The sequence below is a fragment of the Takifugu rubripes genome, chromosome 6 (assembly GCF_901000725.2).
Source record: "Takifugu rubripes chromosome 6, fTakRub1.2, whole genome shotgun sequence".
Classification (NCBI taxonomy): Eukaryota; Metazoa; Chordata; class Actinopteri; order Tetraodontiformes; family Tetraodontidae; genus Takifugu; species Takifugu rubripes.
This window is the reverse complement of record NC_042290.1, coordinates 10,351,861-10,369,526: the sequence shown is the minus strand read 5'-3', so window position 1 is coordinate 10,369,526 and position 17,666 is coordinate 10,351,861. Positions and strand designations below refer to the sequence as shown.

The 17,666-nt window shown below is 53.1% G+C and overlaps 2 protein-coding genes across 6 annotated transcripts; one reads left to right on the top strand and one right to left on the bottom strand.

Annotated features, from left to right (window-relative positions):
* Positions 1–132: 132 nt before the first annotated feature.
* On the top strand, positions 133–12,211 carry LOC115250128 (transcription factor RFX3-like). 5 transcript variants are annotated; one of them, XM_029837176.1, is made up of 18 exons: positions 134–668; positions 3,848–3,960; positions 4,041–4,129; positions 4,418–4,589; positions 5,498–5,572; positions 5,799–5,980; positions 6,059–6,178; positions 6,252–6,376; positions 6,470–6,585; positions 7,104–7,219; positions 7,294–7,448; positions 7,531–7,628; positions 7,701–7,850; positions 7,931–8,139; positions 8,216–8,369; positions 8,453–8,495; positions 8,728–9,030; positions 9,743–12,211. In XM_029837176.1, the coding sequence occupies exons 2-17, from the start codon at positions 3,853–3,855 to the stop codon at positions 9,000–9,002; spliced, it is 2,187 nt and encodes a 728-aa protein (XP_029693036.1). In that variant the 5' UTR covers positions 134–668; positions 3,848–3,852; the 3' UTR covers positions 9,003–9,030; positions 9,743–12,211. The 5 variants fall into 5 exon arrangements, with proteins under 5 accessions (XP_029693035.1, XP_029693037.1, XP_029693036.1 ...); XM_029837174.1 differs by having other exon boundaries at positions 136–668; positions 4,418–4,676; positions 7,297–7,448; XM_029837173.1 differs by having other exon boundaries at positions 138–668; positions 4,418–4,676.
* A 54-nt stretch (positions 12,212–12,265) lies between these two features.
* Positions 12,266–16,662, bottom strand: LOC101068466 (mothers against decapentaplegic homolog 4-like). Its single transcript, XM_003965503.3, has 11 exons — positions 16,284–16,662; positions 15,459–15,785; positions 15,201–15,375; positions 15,098–15,127; positions 14,820–15,023; positions 14,628–14,735; positions 14,378–14,428; positions 14,113–14,296; positions 13,846–14,014; positions 13,630–13,768; positions 12,266–13,552 (listed from the first exon to the last, which is right to left on the bottom strand). The coding sequence occupies exons 2-11, from the start codon at positions 15,696–15,698 to the stop codon at positions 13,341–13,343; spliced, it is 1,512 nt and encodes a 503-aa protein (XP_003965552.1). The 5' UTR covers positions 15,699–15,785; positions 16,284–16,662; the 3' UTR covers positions 12,266–13,340.
* Between the last annotated feature and the right edge of the window lie 1,004 nt (positions 16,663–17,666).

Here is a 17,666-nt window from a genome sequence, read left to right as displayed (position 1 = left end):
GCGGCACATTTAGAGGGGGGGGGGGGGGGGGGGGGGGGAGATTCGAGCCAACTGGGTTTCAAACATTTTTATTTTTTATATATAGTCCTAAATGTGAGTTCGGTTCAGCTCCCCGGTGAAACAGGTGGTTTTGTAACACGTGAACCTGCTTGTTTTACACTTGAGCATCTCCGGAACTGTTATTCGATTTATTTTACGTTATGCTATATGGTTTTGAGACAGCTCCGTTTATAAACGAAAGCGAATGATTTCGTGGGTTTCCTGCCCCCTAAATTCCGGGTTTGAGCAGCTCTTCGGTGCCTCTTCGCACACTTGAGCGCCATCTTTACGCACTCCGAGCGCTTGTTTTGCGGTTTAAGTTCAACCCAAGAACGCGGCGGATCGAACTGCTGCTTCCTTCTCCTTCTCCTCCGCTCCCACTCACGCACACATGTACGTGGCGTGCTCTCTCTGCCCGTCAAATGCGCGTGAAGTGCGTTCTATTCCCCTCCCACCTGACGGCGAAGGTTGCGCGCTCCCTGCGCAGAGTTTGATAGCAACTGTTGCCCAGTGAGGCAGCGCCACAGTCACCGTAGTCCTGGCGACTGTTACCCACCAACAACAACCTCTCGCTCCATCATTACCACCTCCTCCACCATCCTCATCTCATCCACCAGCCCGCAGCGCAGGTTTGGACGCTTCTCTCTCCTGTTTTTATGCTCCACTTTCAGCCGCGCCTGCGTCGCGCTTCGAGGGTTCGATGCGGTAGCCGCGGGTTTGAGGGCGAAGGTTTGTGGTTTTGTGTGTGGCTGGATGGAGCCTCGGTGGGGTAGCTGGGGTAGTTTTGCTAGCGAGGGTGTTTCTTTGTGACGTGGTAGCCTGCTTGCTAACGTTGCCTTTTGATACGCGTATCTAGGAGAGGTCCTGCGCGCTATAAGAAGCTAGTTCTTCCACCTTTTGCGGGGATTCGGTAGCTGAAATCTACCCGATGGTAGCGGCTTTGGTTGGGGATGTTTTCCCCGTCTTTGTTTCAACTTGCCAGGCTGAGTGCAGTAGCTCTGGCACCGGGGCTAGTCACTGATGCTAGCTGGTCAGCTGGAGCAGGTGTCTGTTGTTGCTAGGTTGCTAGCCTCCCAGCGCCTGTTGGGAGCCCACATTTTGGCTGGGGTTGCGCTCATTTTGCAAGTTTGTCTGTCGGGGGCTTCGAACGTTGGGGTTCAGGCGAGATCTTTGACGTCGAAAAGCGGGAGAAAGTGCCGGGAGCTCTAATTCCAAAGTGCTCCCGACAATAGCTAAGCCATTACTTTCCCTTTTGTCTTAGGAGCGAGATAGCAGCGCTAGCTCTCCATCTGCCCTCTTTGTGACATCAGATGACTGTGATAAGCTACACGATAACACAAGGCTGAGTTTTAGGATCGTTCTCAGGGGGAACACCTGCGATTTGATGGGTCAAATGCATAAACACATGGGTTTTAGAACCATTTCGGCTTTGCACCCACCATTTTTTGGGAATAACGGTATCCAGAATATCCACTTTTGTAAGTGGAGAAGCATGCAAACATTTCCCTGAGTGCACAATAATTAAAAAGGAGTTAGCAGTATGAAAGGTGCCCCCCCCCAAACACTAAATAAAATCCACTCACAATATAGATGGAGAAGTTGTGGACAGCTGAGTTCAGTGGGGGCCGACCCAAACGTTCAGGAAAGCTGGCAAAACCCTAAAATATCTGCACACTTTGACCTTAAACGGCAACGATCATTCTCACCCCCGTGGCGCTCATATCGATGTTCTACGCCGAGGGCAGCTAAAGTAAGCGTGCGTGAAACCGGCCTTAGCGAGCGGGATGACGGTGCATACTAAATATGGCGTCCAGAATTCCAGCCCGATGCCTTTTTCGAGGTTATTTCACACCGAGCCGCCAGCCTGTTGCTCTCCACGGTGACAGGAACGGGGTTTTGGATCCGATTTGGGGCTGCAGAAATGGAGAAGGAGCAGTTTGGGAGGGAGAGTCGGCGTTGTCGTGGTGCAGGTCGGCACTAACCCGCCGCTAAAGGTCAACGGCAGACGGCCCTCAACGCACAGACAAAACAGGATGTGGGGAACTGCTAGTGATCAGGTCGTGTTACCACTTACCTGCAGCCCGGTGGCACAGGAAACGCACCGTGCCACCTGCTGCCGGGATCCTGTTACATTTCCAATCACTTAAAGGGGGGCTGATTAATTCAATTATTCACTCATTCACTTTCATGGCTCGGCCCGATGCTGCCCGTCAGGGAAACGTAGCGCCTTTAATGCATTTGGACCGTCCGGAGTGTGTTTTTGCAGGTTCAGGAAGAGGCTCCCTCGCTGCCAGGTGCACGTCCCTTCACCTGTTCCCTCCCCGTGCTGCACCTGATGACGCTGCTCTCGCCCTTTGTTTGTGGCCAAAGTGCCCCTGAAGCCTTTTGACCAGTTCTGGTCCCCCCACCGGCTACATCAGACACCCCACCCTCGTCACGTGGCGCCGGTGGCTGCAGCGTTCCCATCTTTGTTGCCTGTAATGCAGGCGAGGGGACTTCAGGAGAAGGGGAGGGGGGTAAAATGTTGCCCTCCTTGGTGGCTTTTGTTCCTCTGAGTCTTTGTAGGGCTTGCACTTGTTCAGTGGAGCACAGTATTTAAGTGGGCCACAAGGGAGTGCCTGAATGGTGAGGGAAGAGAGGTGTGTGTGTGTGTGTGTGTGTGTGTGTGTGTGTGCAGAGGGGGTTGGGTTGTGATTCAGGGGCTCCTTTCCTTGATTTTGTCTCAGTTGGTGCCTCGTTCTTCAGCGTTCAGGCTCCAACATGGAGTTTTATTTTTAGATTTTGGATTTTCACTCCACTTCGGAGACTTTTGTCACTCCTCAGGGGGGGAAGGAGTCGCTCCATCTTGCGTGCGAGCGTGTTTTGCGCGCGCGGCGTGTTGTGTGCGGACGGCCGCGGTTTGCCGATTCCTGTCAAAGTTTTGGTTGGAAGTAGGAGGGAGAATAAACAGGTGCCGGGAACAGCGGGAATAAGGTGTTAGCCTTAACCCTGCCTTAAAGGGATGGGGCAGGTGGTCCCCCGAGGGGTGCCGGAGCCGTTCGGGGACCCGTCTTAATTAACCAAGAGAGACTTGTTGATGGAAAATGTGACGGCGAAGAGGCGGCCTCCCTTGCTGTTATTAACCCTGTTATTAACTCCCAAACACATAAAAGACAACAGGTCCGGTTGTGACCGATGCACCAGTTTGCCTTGAACCCGCCCAAAGTTTGGATCGGCAGAGCCGGGGAAGCGGCGGCGGCGTGTTAAATATTAACGCGTTTTATTGCCGTGAACATGGAGACGGGCCGGCGTGTCAGTGGAGCGTGAGGCTGTGGGAACATTGAGCACCAGCAGCACAAACAGGTGTCCGGGCGGCGCCGCTGCGCTCCAGCAGCCACGTCAGAGCGGCTCCGCTCCCAGCTGTGGAGGAAACGGCGCCCGTTGGTGCTGCTCCGCCACAACGCAGGGCCGCCGGAGGTCGATTTCTTTCAAATTCCCCCCTCCCGTTCAGCCTCGTTGCCGAGGGCCTCCCTCGCCGGCCTGCTCTAGATCCGTCTCAGCCCGGAGAGATCGGTCAGGAACGCTTTCCAACTGTAATCCTGAATATTGATGCGGAGCCCGTTCCTCCGCTCACATGGTTCTGGCAGCCTTGAGGAGCAGAAAGCACACTTAACTCCAGTCAAGTGTCTCTCTCTCTCGATGTTTTTGTCCCTCTGCTGTCCACTTTAAGCTGTTTGTCTCCCCGGCGTCCTTGTTTACTCTCCAACGTCACCAGTCCGACCAGCAGCTCGAGTCCTCAGGGTTCACTGATTCCAGCTGTTGTCTTTAGGCGCCATGCAGACCCCCGAAGCGGGCGCTGACTCCACCTCCACAGTCCCTCTTCAGACCAGCGTGCCTGTCCAGCCTACTGGCTCCGCCCAGCAGGTGCCTGTCCAGCCGCAGGTACGCTCCGGCTCCTCCCCGCCCATTTTCCCGCCCGAATCCGCGGCGCCAATAAACCGCTGACCGTTTCCTGTGTCCAGGCGCAGACTGTTCAACAGGTCCAGCATGTTTACCCAGCCCAGGTGCAGTACGTGGAGGAAAACAGCGGCGTCTACACCAACGGAAACATGTGAGTCCCCCCCCCCCACACACACACTTAACGCCACTCCACAAATATTAGCGCCGAGTCGCCGCAGCCTGCTCCTTCTGCTCTTCAGTCTCATTCATGTCACGAGCACATGATGGCGGCGGGAGGGCGCCAGCTCGTGCGTCAGATGACCGGCGGCGCGCTGGTGCTTTCCCAGAATCCCCAGCATGTCACACACGGTTGAAGCGCACACGTGCATGGACAGACACACACCCCGCCGTGTGCATGTGTATTAAACTGAGTATTCTATATCTGCCCCCCATCCAACAGAAGAACCTACTCGTACTCAGAACCTCAGCTGTACAGCCAGAACAGCGGGGGGAGCTACTTTGACACGCAGGGCAGCTCGTCTCAAGTGTCCACCGTGGTCACGTCCCACGGCATGACCAACAACGGAGGCGGGGGCAGCGGAGGAATGACCATGAATCTGACAGGGGGGCAGGTAATCAGCAGCAGCCCGGGGGCTTACATAATGGACAACGCCGCACCGCATCCCGCTACCCAGACCGCTCGAGCTTCTCCAGCAACTGTGAGTGCACAGCCCCCACCCCCGACCCCCCCCCCCCCCCCACCGCCGCAACAGGGCCGATCACCTTCACCCGCCTGCCTGCTTCTGTGTTCTTCCACCGTTTAGACTAGTCCCTCGCCTCAGCTCTGACCTCCGGCCACAGCCACTCAGCTTCGTTAGCATAGATGCTACCCTCTTGGTCCCGTCCCGATTTTTGAATGCGCACGTGTGCTCGTGCACACTTTTGCAGATTTTATTGGTGCCTTCGTGACTCCCATTTTCTCGCGTATTTACAAAATTTCCAGCCGTCATCAGACCGATAGTTTTGCTGCACTTCCGACTCTGTAATTATATTAGCTCAGTCCTCTTTAAAGAGATTCCCGACAGGATAATTGGACTCCCGGTGTTTGGTACAAAGGAAAATCTGCCATCAGCACGTACATTTTCCAGGTTCTAGACCTCAAAGTTGCATTAAAAGGTTCAGAAAAGAAAGGATTCGCAGCGGAGGTTTAATTTAGATCGCCGTTTCAAATCAATTAAATCAAACTCGGAGAAGCATCTCAGCAGAAGAGGTTTGAATTCTACGAAAATAGCTAATTAGTCTTAATTAACGGAGATAAAAAGGACTTTACAGCACAACTGTGAACAACGGCCGCGTTTCTGTGCAGAATCGCTGTGACCTTTGACCTTCCTGCTCTGCTGGGGTTTAGTGGTGCTTGCTTCGGGGGTCTTCTCTCTCTTTTGTTTTAACGTCGTTTATCTCCACAGCATCTCTTGGTTTTGCTTGGTTTTGTCCCTCCTCCCCCTCACACCTTGTTGTCCTGTGCTTGGTGGTTCATCAGATTGAAATGGCCATTGAGACGCTCCAAAAATCTGAGGGCTTATCCAGTCAGAGAAGCTCGCTGCTCAACAGCCATGTAAGTTGCTTTTACACCGCCCGCCCGTCCCAGCCCCCCTGCTAGACTCTGGCGTGGGAGTGGGTGCTCGCCGCTTCTGTTGCCACTTGTTATTGTTAGTGTTTCTCTGCCTCTTACTGGCTGCTGTAGAGCTGCTCTTGCAGAGGTGTGATCCTGCACATCTCCGGAGGTCTGATCCTCTTGACAGCGTCTCGGGTTTGGGGTCAAAACTTTCCTTCCCTCGCAGCTCCAGTGGCTCCTGGACAACTACGAGACGGCCGAGGGCGTGAGTCTCCCGCGATCCACGCTCTACAATCACTACCTGCGCCACTGCCAGGAGCAGAAACTGGATCCCGTCAACGCTGCATCTTTTGGGAAACTCATCCGCTCCATTTTCATGGGACTCCGCACGCGGCGCCTGGGGACGAGGTCACCGCCTTTCCTTTTTCCCCTCGGCCGCAGACGAGTTTTTTTCCCAGCCTGATTCATTCGCTTCTCGTCTTGCAGAGGGAACTCCAAGTACCACTACTACGGTATACGGGTGAAACCCGACTCCCCGCTCAACAGGCTCCAGGAGGACATGCAGTACATGGCGCTCCGGCAGCAGCCCGTCCAGCAGAAACAGAGGTACGGCGCCTCTGCCGGCGCGCTCCTCCTCCCGTCCCCCCCCCCGCGCTGAGGCTGTCCCTTCGGCTTTCAGGTTCAAGCCCGTGCAGAAGTTCGATTCCTGCGCCGGAGAGAATTATTCAGGGGGGGGCCAGGCTCACCCCGGAGCAGCGGAGCAGACGGTCATCGCGCAGAGGCAGCACCACCAGCAGTTCCTGGGTCAGAGCGCCGGCGCCTTCCTCGCCGCTTTCTAAGGTTTTCGCGAAAGAAGCAGCGAAGACACCTAACGGCCGCCGACACTTCCTGTTTCAGATTCATCACGGGCACTCCCCGACTTCATCGAGCTGGAACTGGGTCCCAGCAACACGGAGAACATCAGCCCAGAGGACGTGAAAGCTCTGCAGTCCCTTTACAGAGAGCACTGCGAGGTGAGAGGACGACAGGCTGGTCACACACACACACACACACACACACACCGGACGGGTGTTTTCACCCATAAACGGCATCAGGGAACCTCTCAAATCCAGATGAAATCAGCTCAGAACTGGAAAAAGTCTGCAAAGTTCTGTCTTTAACCGTCGACTGTATCCATCGGGCGCTTTAATCCCGTTTAAGCCTTTTTTAATTAGAAACGCCGCGGACGGCGAAAAATAGTCGAGTCGAAACTTCGCCGCCACGTATCTGGAAGTTTGGAGCGTGTGGAAACTCTGGGAAAGGTCGCGCATGTTTAGAGCAGAGAGGGATTTGTAAATGCCAGCCGCTGGCATTTGGGGAGAGACGTCGGCGCCGTGGGAAGTTTTCAGTTACGGTTCTCTCGCGGGTCATCTGCAGGTTGACCGTCAAAAGCAGCCGCAGCGGCCTCTCGTAGTTTCCATCGCCTCGGCAACAGTAACGGAACCGGTCCTTCCCAGCAGTAAAGAGGGGAGCCTTCTGTCTTTTTCCCCAGGCTATCCTGGACGTGGTCGTTAACCTTCAGTTCAGTCTGATTGAGAAGCTGTGGCAGACCTTCTGGCGTTATTCCCTCACTGATACTGTAGAGGGCGCCACCGTAACGGAAAACAGGTGAGCTCAAAGTAACGCTGGAGTGAGCGGAGGGCAGATTTGAACTCCCAGTCTGTCTTGATCTCGTCGCTCAGCAGCATCAGCGAGATTGAAGCGCGGCTGCCCAGTTCACAGCTGATGGCGCTGTGCAGGAACGAGGCCGTGCTCAAGTGGATGAGCACCTGCGACCATCTCATGTACCAGGCCCTTGTGGAGATCCTCATTCCTGATGTCCTGAGACCCATTCCCAGTAAGCAGGAACCCTTTCACTTAATATCGAGGTGTGGTGGGGGGGTCTGGACCCAGCTCAGAACTGATGTCTCTGTCTTTAGGTGCCTTGACTCAAGCCATTCGCAACTTCGCCAAAAGCCTGGAAGGTTGGCTCAGTAATGCCATGAATGCTATTCCACAAAGAATGATCCAGACTAAGGTAGAAGAAGCCTGAAACTTCCCGAGGGGACGTCTGCTCGCTTCAGAACACGCGCTTGTGTGTCCCCCGCAGGTCGCTGCTGTCAGTGCCTTTGCACAAACGCTGCGCCGATACACGTCTCTGAACCACCTGGCCCAGGCGGCGCGCGCCGTGTTGCAGAACACCTCGCAGATCAACCAGATGCTGAGCGACCTCAACCGCGTCGACTTCGCCAACGTGCAGGTCAGGGCGGCGCTGGGATTTGGGGCGGCGGCGTTTGCGGCGGCGGCGAGCCTTGATTTTGTGCGTGTGTTGCGGCGCAGGAGCAGGCATCGTGGGTGTGCCAGTGCGAGGAGAGAGTGGTGCAGCACTTGGAGCAGGACTTCAAGGCCACGCTACAGCAGCAGAGCTCTCTGGAGCAGTGGGCGGCCTGGCTGGAGAACGTGGTCACTCAGGTGCTCAAGCCGTACGAGCACCGGCCCAGTTTCCCCAGAGCGGCTCGGCAGTTCCTGCTCAAGTGGTCCTTCTACAGGTCAGCAAACGCAGGAAGTCCCGCCTCAGTGGTCGCCTCTGTGAGCACGCAGCACCTCATTTCCTCCCCTTCACAGCTCCATGGTGATCCGGGACCTGACCCTGCGCAGCGCCGCCAGCTTCGGCTCCTTCCACCTGATCCGCCTGCTGTACGACGAGTACATGTTCTACCTGGTGGAGCACCGCGTGGCTCAGGCTACCGGGGAGACGCCCATCGGCGTCATGGGAGAGGTGCGTGGGGCATCTTCTTCACCCCGTTTGTCCTCTGATCATAGACGTCTAATTCTGCCCGTCTGTTTTTCTTCCCCCCCCAGTTTGACAGCCTTAACACCCTCTCCCTCAGCAACATTGATAAAGGTATGTGCAGAGATGCGTGTAATGACGCACAGATCCGGCTGTTTACAGGCGGAATCCGTCATTCAGCTCGGTGACGGGCAGATTAACGAGCTGTGACCGAGACGCTGCATATTTAGGCCGTCGGTAACCGCAAACACGCTCGAATGATGACGAAGCTGATCAGAGAGGATCTGTTTTCAGGTGGGTATAAGATCATCTTCTCACCTCGTGCCAATCTTTGGTGTCCCTCCAGATGAGGATGGGATGGACAGCGACTTGGAAGAGGACGCGGAGGAGTCCGGCGAGCCGCTGGCCAAGCGGGAGAAGTCCGACCACGAGGTGATCCAGGTGATCCAGGTCGGGGCCCTCGAGGACGGGTCCCACCCCGTGGTGGGGGTGGTGCAGCCGGGCGTCCTGCACGCGCTCCCGCAGCATCAGAACCACACAGAACACATCCTGACCCCCTCCGCCGCCACTCCCACCATCCGCCACTGCAGCGCCACAGGCAACACCTACGCCTCCGTTTGAGTCCCCGAGGGCACGGCTCACCTTTTTGGTTTAAATTCTTTTTCCTAACTAACTCTCGACATATCTCTCTGTGTCTCCGTCTTGGCGTCTCTCGTGCGTTGTCTTTGTCTGCACCTGCGTGGACACACCCTCCTCTGACTGACACACTCTCCCGGCGTCCGCGGCTCCGGACGTGCCGTAAAGTCTGCGCTTTATCGCGGGAGGACGGCTCGTTCCCGGGCCCGATCCGACGCCTCCCGTCCGTTTATGCAGATAGCGTTGAACTGGAGGGGGAGGTCACGCCCCCTCCACCTTCTGATGTCTCCGATCTAAAACCCACCGAGCAAACTCATCTCTTTTGGAAGCCTTTGCTGTGTTTTCGGTCGATAACGCCCCAAAGTGACGGTGCTACTCTACGATTGTTTATTTTTGGACTTCTTATTTGCTGTGTGTGACCAGGCATTCAACTGCTGATAAATTGTGGGTGAACAAACGAAATATTTTATATGTAGCTTAAAAAAAAAAAAGGGATGACTTTCTATGTTTTTTATCCTGTTGGGGCCACCGTAGAGTGATAGGAAACCCACCCGCTGACGACATGTAAAGATTTTAGCCACAGAAAAAGAGCCCCTTACGAAACCTGTGCTGCTACTCGTGCGTGCGTGCGCGTGTGTAAATAGGAGGAAAACTGCGACGCCACTTCCTCAATGTTAGCTTTTCTATGCACTCCGTGCATTAACGCTTGCCTTTGTTCGTTGTAGATGCTCTGTAGTGCCGTTTCTGTGACGAGCTGAAACCGTTTGGAGGGAGGGGAAGGAAGGAAAGAAAGAAAGAAAGAGACCTTACTGGACCCGTTGCTCTGAGTCCAGCAGGTTCTGTCTATCGAGGGATCTGCCGGAGTTCACAAAGGACCAAAAACCAAACCAACAGGAGGAAGCGGAGCGCGTTTCCTGTCCCAGTGCCATGTTGCAGAGCAGAAGGAATGTCAGGGATTTAATGTACCTCGGCTTTATCATAGTGCCTTATCCTGAAATGCAGCTGTCCTCACTGACTGCGCGCTGTGGCGAGCCCACGGGCCCCTCAACCTCGCCCCGGCGGCGACCCGGGGCGTCGAGGCCGGTGGGACGCGGGCACAGACGCTCCCGTTTCCAGCTCTCCGACGTTCACCTGAATCGCGGCCTCTCGCCTCGCTCCCGTCCTCACTCGACCCTGAAGCTTCTCCTCGCATCCAGCCTTTTTGTTACCGGGCGGAGTTTTTGTATTTGTACGCGTGTTTGGGGGGGGGGGGGGATGCGTAGGTCTGCCTTGTGTTTCTACGTGTGTGTCTGCGTGTTTGCGTGTGTTGGATCCATCAGTCACCCTACCTCAAACCAGTGGTGCCAGCCCTTTGACGCGTGCAGCACAGTCACCAAACCTTATTACACACACACACGCCACACACACACGCCACTGTACTGCACAAACGGTGATGGAGAAAGAACTGCTCGGCTTTTCTCTCACCTCTCACACACACTCGCTCCTGTTTCTAAGCCCAGAAGATGCTCTCACGCTTTGTTCCCTGTTTCAAAATCATCTTTGTACAGCGGACCAAAAGTGGATATTTTGTGATATTCAAAGAGATATATAGATAAATGTGTATAGTATATCTAAGGACCACACACTACATCTATTTGTTGCTTTTTCCGTGGCTGATCCGATTGTTTCTACGTGATTGTAGCTCCTCTGGAACCGGTGGATGGTCTGAGTGGGGGAGACTCTTCTGCTTCATTAGACATGAATACTTGAACGACGTCATGGGGAATTCTGAGATTAATCCTCTACATTGTGTCACTAATCTGTCCTGCTGGTTAACTGGAATGCGCCGAGTGTTTATTTATTGCTATTTATTGTGTTTTTGTCTCCATGCTTACTGATGCCAGTGTCATTTTAAAGGCCGCCGGTACCGATTCACCGCTCCAGACTGGACTGGCTGTAGAGAACCAGGAGGGATTTTTCTTCTTTTTAAAAAGTTCTATTTCAACGTTGAGATTTAAGGATTGCTATTGTATTTGTTGTGGTCACGGTCTTTGAGTTCATCTTTGTTTCCCCCAAACAAACGCTGCGCTTCATTTCTCGCCCTGGCCGATCAGATCTATGGATGATTAGAGGAAACGGAAGGATTCACCCCCCCCCCCCCCCACCCCCCCGTTTGATTAGCTGTGGACTGATTTGTTATTTTCTATCTCATTTGATGAATTGGTAGATGTGAACTTTGTGCCTGAAGTGAAACTGAACTGTCTTTGACTCGGAACGGTGCGCTTCCGTACCGGCCGCTGGAAACGGGACACTGGACCCCCCCCTGCTGCCATCCCAATCCTACTTGTGAAAATTCAAAAATCCCCACCCCCCCACCCCCCGATAAATGGCAGCTTTGCTGACCCGCAGCAGACTCCAGTGCCTTTACTTTTGCCCCCGGCCAGAGCAGATGGCGTGGGGAGCTGTCGGGTCTCTGCTGGGCTGCAGACCGAGGCCACAGGAGCGGATATCTCACCCCTCCCGCCCCCCCCCCCACCCCACCGTGCAGCTGGCGTGTTGTGCTGAAGACCTGCTTCCCGACTGCAGAGGTTCTGTAAGTAGAGCTTTTTTTGGTTCCATTCTGGACGCTGCGACCCGTTTGAGATTGGTCTTTGGAAGTGCCATTGGACCGCGTCGTGAGTCGTGGCGGGCTGTAGCACGCTCCAACGCAAGCACAAGCATTTGGCAGCCCCCCCCCCCCCTCCCGATTCACCATCGACAGAAATATGTATATATCAAAAACTGAAAGTATATTTATTTGTGGCCTAATTATGACATCTGTTCTTTTGGTGGACATTTTTACCGGTTCTGTTGCCTAAAGTGCTTTTGTGCTTTTTTTTGGATCATGTATAGTATCTAATATATACATACAGACTTTATGTGACCTTTTTGTGTGCCATCCATTTTTTGCTCAATTTGGACCAATATGGGGTGATTTGTATTGTGGATTTTACATTTAAAAAAAACAAAAAAAAACAGGGACGATTGGGGGATTTTTTTTTTTTTATTTATAAAAAAACCTGATTTTTGTGTGTCGTATTAATGAATATAGAAACTATTACAGACACATGTAGTTTGTTTTTTCTGAATATTTCAGATCTCAGCTCAGGCTAGCTTTAGTGTTTCCTTTCAGATTTGTGACTCGTCTTTGCAGTAATAAACGTTTTCTTGTTGAACGCCGTCTCCTTTCTCTCCCCGAGCGCCGGACAGACGGAGCCGTGACGACCTGGTGGCCTGTTACATTTTATTTAACCATTTTCGTACATAGAAACACCAATATGGTTCAAACGCCGCGTGTATCCGTGATGAGACGGCCGCGGGCCCTTTCAGATTTTACAGCATTGCTTTAACTTTGACCAGAATGACTCATAAAAGTACAAAATACTGTAACAACTGGAAATAAAGAGCTCCAAAGACATGGAGGCGATGGTTATGAGCGAGCGAGGGGACGCTGGGGTGAGTCTTCATGGGTGAGGTTTAGGGGGGGATTTGGCTTCTATGGCTTTAACTTCCTCACAGTTCATCCTCAGCTGCCTCCCACCAAAGATTTCTCCATGAATTCACCACAATCCTGCTATTTGATACTGGAATTTCAGGTCCAACGACCCGGTCAAGCCTCTCCACCGCAATATTGTGGATGTTTCAGCGCGCGTACGATGAAACACGACGACATACTTGGCAAATTAAAGTGCTAATGGACACTATGGGGGCAGCTAATGACAATTACAAACAGGTCAACATTTCTGTTCAAGGATGTCTCAGATTTCAAATGAAAATATTCTGCCTAAACTGGCGTCAGGGGAGATTTAATGGGCCAAAACGGCGTTTTTTGAACATCCTGCGGCTATAAAAACCTTTTAAAAAAGGTAGAATAAAAATTAAAAAAGCTTGACTGCCAGCAAGGGAAAATACTTAAGACTACATGTTACAAAAATATGGATAATAACAAGTAATATGATGTCACGAATGAGCTGAAAGATGGAGAAATGCCACGTAAGCACCAGAGAGCCAAGGAAAGAGGACAGGAACCAGGTGGAGCGGACAGAGGGAGCAGAAAGAGCATCCGCCACGATATAATCCGGGATCACCATTTTTAGATCTGCTGGGGATCAGTTCCTTAATAAATATGTGATGATGATGATCTTTAGCAGCAGTGAAAATACCAATTTCCCTTTTTAAGCACTTCAGTTCTGCGGTTGCTCCTCCTGCTCTGCGTACCTGTCACCGTCGTCCTCCTCCGGGTTCCCCGGGGCCTACGGGTGGAGCGCTCCAGCCCGTTGGCGGTGGAGAGTCCGTGCGTGCGTCCTAGTCGAGGGGCTGGGGGTCGGCGATGGGCATGGTGTGCAGGACCTCGTCCAGCAGCTGCAGAGCTCGGTGCAGGTGGATCTCGATCCAGCACGGCGTCTCCTTGATGCTCTGCCGGGGGTAGTCGGGCCCCCATCCCTTCACGAAGCTCATCCTCAAGATGCACAGCCGGCGCAGGTCGTCCACGCCGATGCCGGCGGCGGCGGACAGACCTGCGAGAGGGGGACAGGTGGAAAGGTTACGGTGACGTCTCCCTCTTTGCCGCGTGTTCAGCACTGAGAGCACTCACTGATGGCAGGGGCTATGCCTCCCACGGACCCCGGCCCCGGGATGTTCCCCGCCACCGCCGCCGCCTGGGCCGCCGCCGCCGCCTGGGCCGTGGCGGCCTGCTGCTGCATCTGCCTGTGACACTGACGCAAGTCGAAGACCTGGCAGGGGACGAGACAAACGCGTAATAACCCCCTCAGCCTTTGTCTGGACTTACTGCGAGGCGGGGGGGGCCCACCTTGATGTAAGCGCTGGGGTAAATCTTGTGCACCGCGTCCCCGGGGGCGCGGCCGGCCTCGCGGTCCAGGTAGTAGCTCTGCACGAAGACGGCGTGGTCGCTCAGGCAGCGCACCCACACGTCCCCTTCACCTTTACACTCCAGCTGCACGCCTTTGCCAATGTGAAGCCTTGAAACAGAGAAGGGGGGGGGGGGGGGACGTCAGGCCCCGCCCATCACGCCACATCCACCAAGCGTTAACCAGTAAGGAGCATCTGCGGCGCACACCTGGCTCTCTCGATGTTCTCCGTCCTGTGCACGTTGCTCAGCTGGCCCAGGCAGAAGCGATCCCCCCCCGACGGATCCACGTACCCGTCCACCGTCACGATGGGACACGTGGACTGGACCTTGAACGTCTCCCCGACCTGGACGTCCATCTCAAAATACGCGATGGAGCACCAATACTCCGGAGCTGGAGGAGACGCACAGGTGGGACACGTGTGAGTGCAGCGTCTGCGTCAAACGTGTCCCCCCCCCCGATGGCGATACTCACCGGGGTGGTTGGAGATGGGGGGCTGGAAGGCAATCTCATTGGCCACCGGCCCTGCAACAACGTGCCGTCGATCATTCAGACCTTTTTCTACTCACACTTATACTGTTTAACATGAACTCAAACTGGATCCATTTAGCCTGATTTCAATAACTGCTGGTTCAAGCTTAAATAAAAGTGAATAAAACATCTTTTTAATCGAACTGGAGGTCCGATGGGAGTGTGGGGCTCAGATGTGGTTTCCCCCACTTACAGTAATGGCCGGTGTGCGGCATGGGGGGGTGGTGCTGGAGATGCCCGTTCTGGTGCTGAGGCACCGCGGGGGTGAAGCTGCTGTTGCGGCTCCAGTTGGGGTTTGGATCTGCGACAGAAAACAAACCAAATCAGCGTCGCTGCGGCTCGAGCGCCACGTGAGTACTGACGCCTGCACACCGCAGAGACTCACTGGAGGGTCCGGCGCTGATGGCGGAGAAAGCCGACGTCGAAGCCGAGCCGCTCGCCTCCGACGGGGGCAGCAGAGAGGGACCGTTGAAGGGTTCCTGCGGACCGGGCCTCGACGGGGGGTGCTGGATGGTCTGCAGGTGGCTCTCGGAGCTGGAGTGGGACTGCTGGTTGTCGTAGTCGTACTCGTCCTTCACCAAAAGTGGGCCTGCGTGAAGCGAGGTGGCGCCGGTTAAACCAACGTACGTGGATAAAACACCCAGAGAGCAACAAGATCCGTACCTGAACTGGAGAGGGTCAGTCCTGATAGATCTGTAAACACAACAACGCACGTCAGGCGAGATGTTTCCATAGCCAGGCAACGATCTGGAATCTGAAACCTCACCGATGCCTGGAGACACGACCCGCTCGTAGTGGTACGGGTTGACACAAACGCTGTCGCACTTCAGATCAAACGCATACTGGCAATATTTGACGTGTTTTAGCTCGTTCTTGTGCAGGTCGGGCCACCGCCACAGCCGCGCGTACACAACATGAGGGAAACCTTTCCGCCCAGCCACCTGTAGCACAGGCAGAAAAGCTGGTATGAGATTCGCACGAGCCGTTCTGTCGCCGGCCTCACCTGGCGCACACGCCACCATACCTGCAGACGCCCGTCCAAGGTGCGCTGTATGGTGACACACTTGCTGGGATGTGCTCCGTTGGTAGTGATCGCTGTGATGAGGGAATCCAGCTCATCCTTCTTCTCCTTCAGCTTCTTCACAAGGCTCTCGATGGCCCGTTTGGCAAAGCTTTCGCTCTCTCCTCCCTGCCGGTGGCACATCAAGCTGTGCACAATACTTAGGCAGGCATCATTACTCGTGGGAGTGTTCGTGATGGACATCTTTCTCCTCGGGGTTCAGCCTTTTCTAGGCTCTCCACAAATATCAGTGGGAAATGGGCCGTTGACGTAATGCCAGAGCTCAAGAACCTAAAAGGAAAGGTCAAAAATGTTTAAGTTATGCCATTTAATAAAAGAACAAAAACTCTGTTTCATAATGGTATATGTTAAAAGCCTAATTGGAAACACCTGATGCGGATGTTTAACTTTTACTGTGTTATTTGAACGTACCAAAGCATTTCATTTATAATATTAACGACTGCACCAGAAAAAACAACAAATAACATTTTAGAAATTCTGGCTAACTTTAGCACAGATTGATCCCAGAGCTAACGTGAAATCACAAAAGCATCAGTCCGAGCAATGCTGCAGCAGAAAGCAGCCCAACGTGCCCGAAATCACACGACCTGGTCGGTATTTGCCCAATTTAAACCCCGCCACAAGTTTTGAGTTTTGAGTTTACAAATGAACACTCCTGTTAGTTTTAGCCACCAGAAAACAAGCCAACAGCCATAGATGTAGTGGTCGTTAGCCAGCCCGGCTAGTTGACACCTCCGTCGTCATAAACAGAGTTATAAAAGCACTTACTGTGAATATTCCAGGGTAGAAGCAAGTCCAAAGAGAGGGGCGACGAAAGCAATAGCACAAGCTGCTGAATGTTCGCGTTAAACCAGTTAGCTTGCGCTAATGGGATTCTGATTAGCCTGCTAGCACACTCGCTAACAGCTAATGCTAAACGACCACCAACCCCACGCCAGCTGCGGTTAATTTAAGCCCCTTCCCTCACAGACTGCCCCGGCCGCGGGTCTGAAAAAGGCGCCCTCGTCTCTCCGGTATCTTTGAGGGCCGAGAAGCGCAGAAACGACAACGGGCAGCCCGCACCTTTGCCGATTAGCTGGCGAGGAAAATAAACACAAAATCCATCTCCACCCACCACGCTGCAGCCGCGCGCACGCGTAAATCACGACAGGCGCGCCGCCGTTGCTCGTCCTCGTGCGAGCAGCTTTCAATCGTTCAATCGACTCCGAATAAAACCACAAGGGATTGATTAATATGCAGAAACCAATAAAGGAATTGAAAGTGTTCAATGTTTCAATTGTTTTATTTACAGTTCGGAAAAGACATTACTGTTAGCATCGCGGCAGATTTAGTTCCCCAAAGGTGGGTGGTTGCCATGGAGACCGATGTCTTCCTACCTGCTCTCTTCGCCGGAGCTTCTCCTGCCAGGAAGCTTCGATCTTAATCGTTTGCCCATGAAAGATCTCCATGGGTTCAACGTTCACCTTACCCTGATGTCCCGATTCTGGAAAAGTAGCTAAATTTAGCGTAAAAATGACTTAATTCTATAAAATTTAAAGGTGACTGAAACATCAATTAAATCTCACCTGGGGCCTAATGAGCGCCGCTGTCGCGCCTGTTCACAAATCACTCCGCGTCCGAGAAACGACTCGAAAATGCTAAATTATTATAATTCTCAAGTATAAGTCGAACTGTTTGTGTTCTCACATAGTAAGAGAGAAAAAAAATAACGGCTGGAACAGTCTTGGTTGTGTGTAAAGTGCTTTGAAGACTGATGTCAGGATAAAGGCGTGATGATGGACTTCTAGACACAACAAACAAAGTAGTCCCTGATTGATTTTTCTGCTTTGACGCTCCCAAGGTGACTTTTACGGGGTTTTTTGTGTATATTTTAATCTGCTGTAAATATCAACGTTACATTAATGGAACAAGTGTTTACAATATATAAAATGAGCAATACGTCTGTCCTAAAAAGCAGCAAACATGTCTATTAGACTGAACAGAGCCAAGTTAAAGAAAATCTGTTATGAGATAAAAATATGCCTAAGTTGTTTCCAGAAACGTCCGAAAGAGCCAAATATAAATACAATTCCAAAGTTGTGGGTTCAGGTGAATCTCTTGCCCTCCGCATCCTTAGGATTGAAACAAAAGCTATTTAACGCACCAATTGTG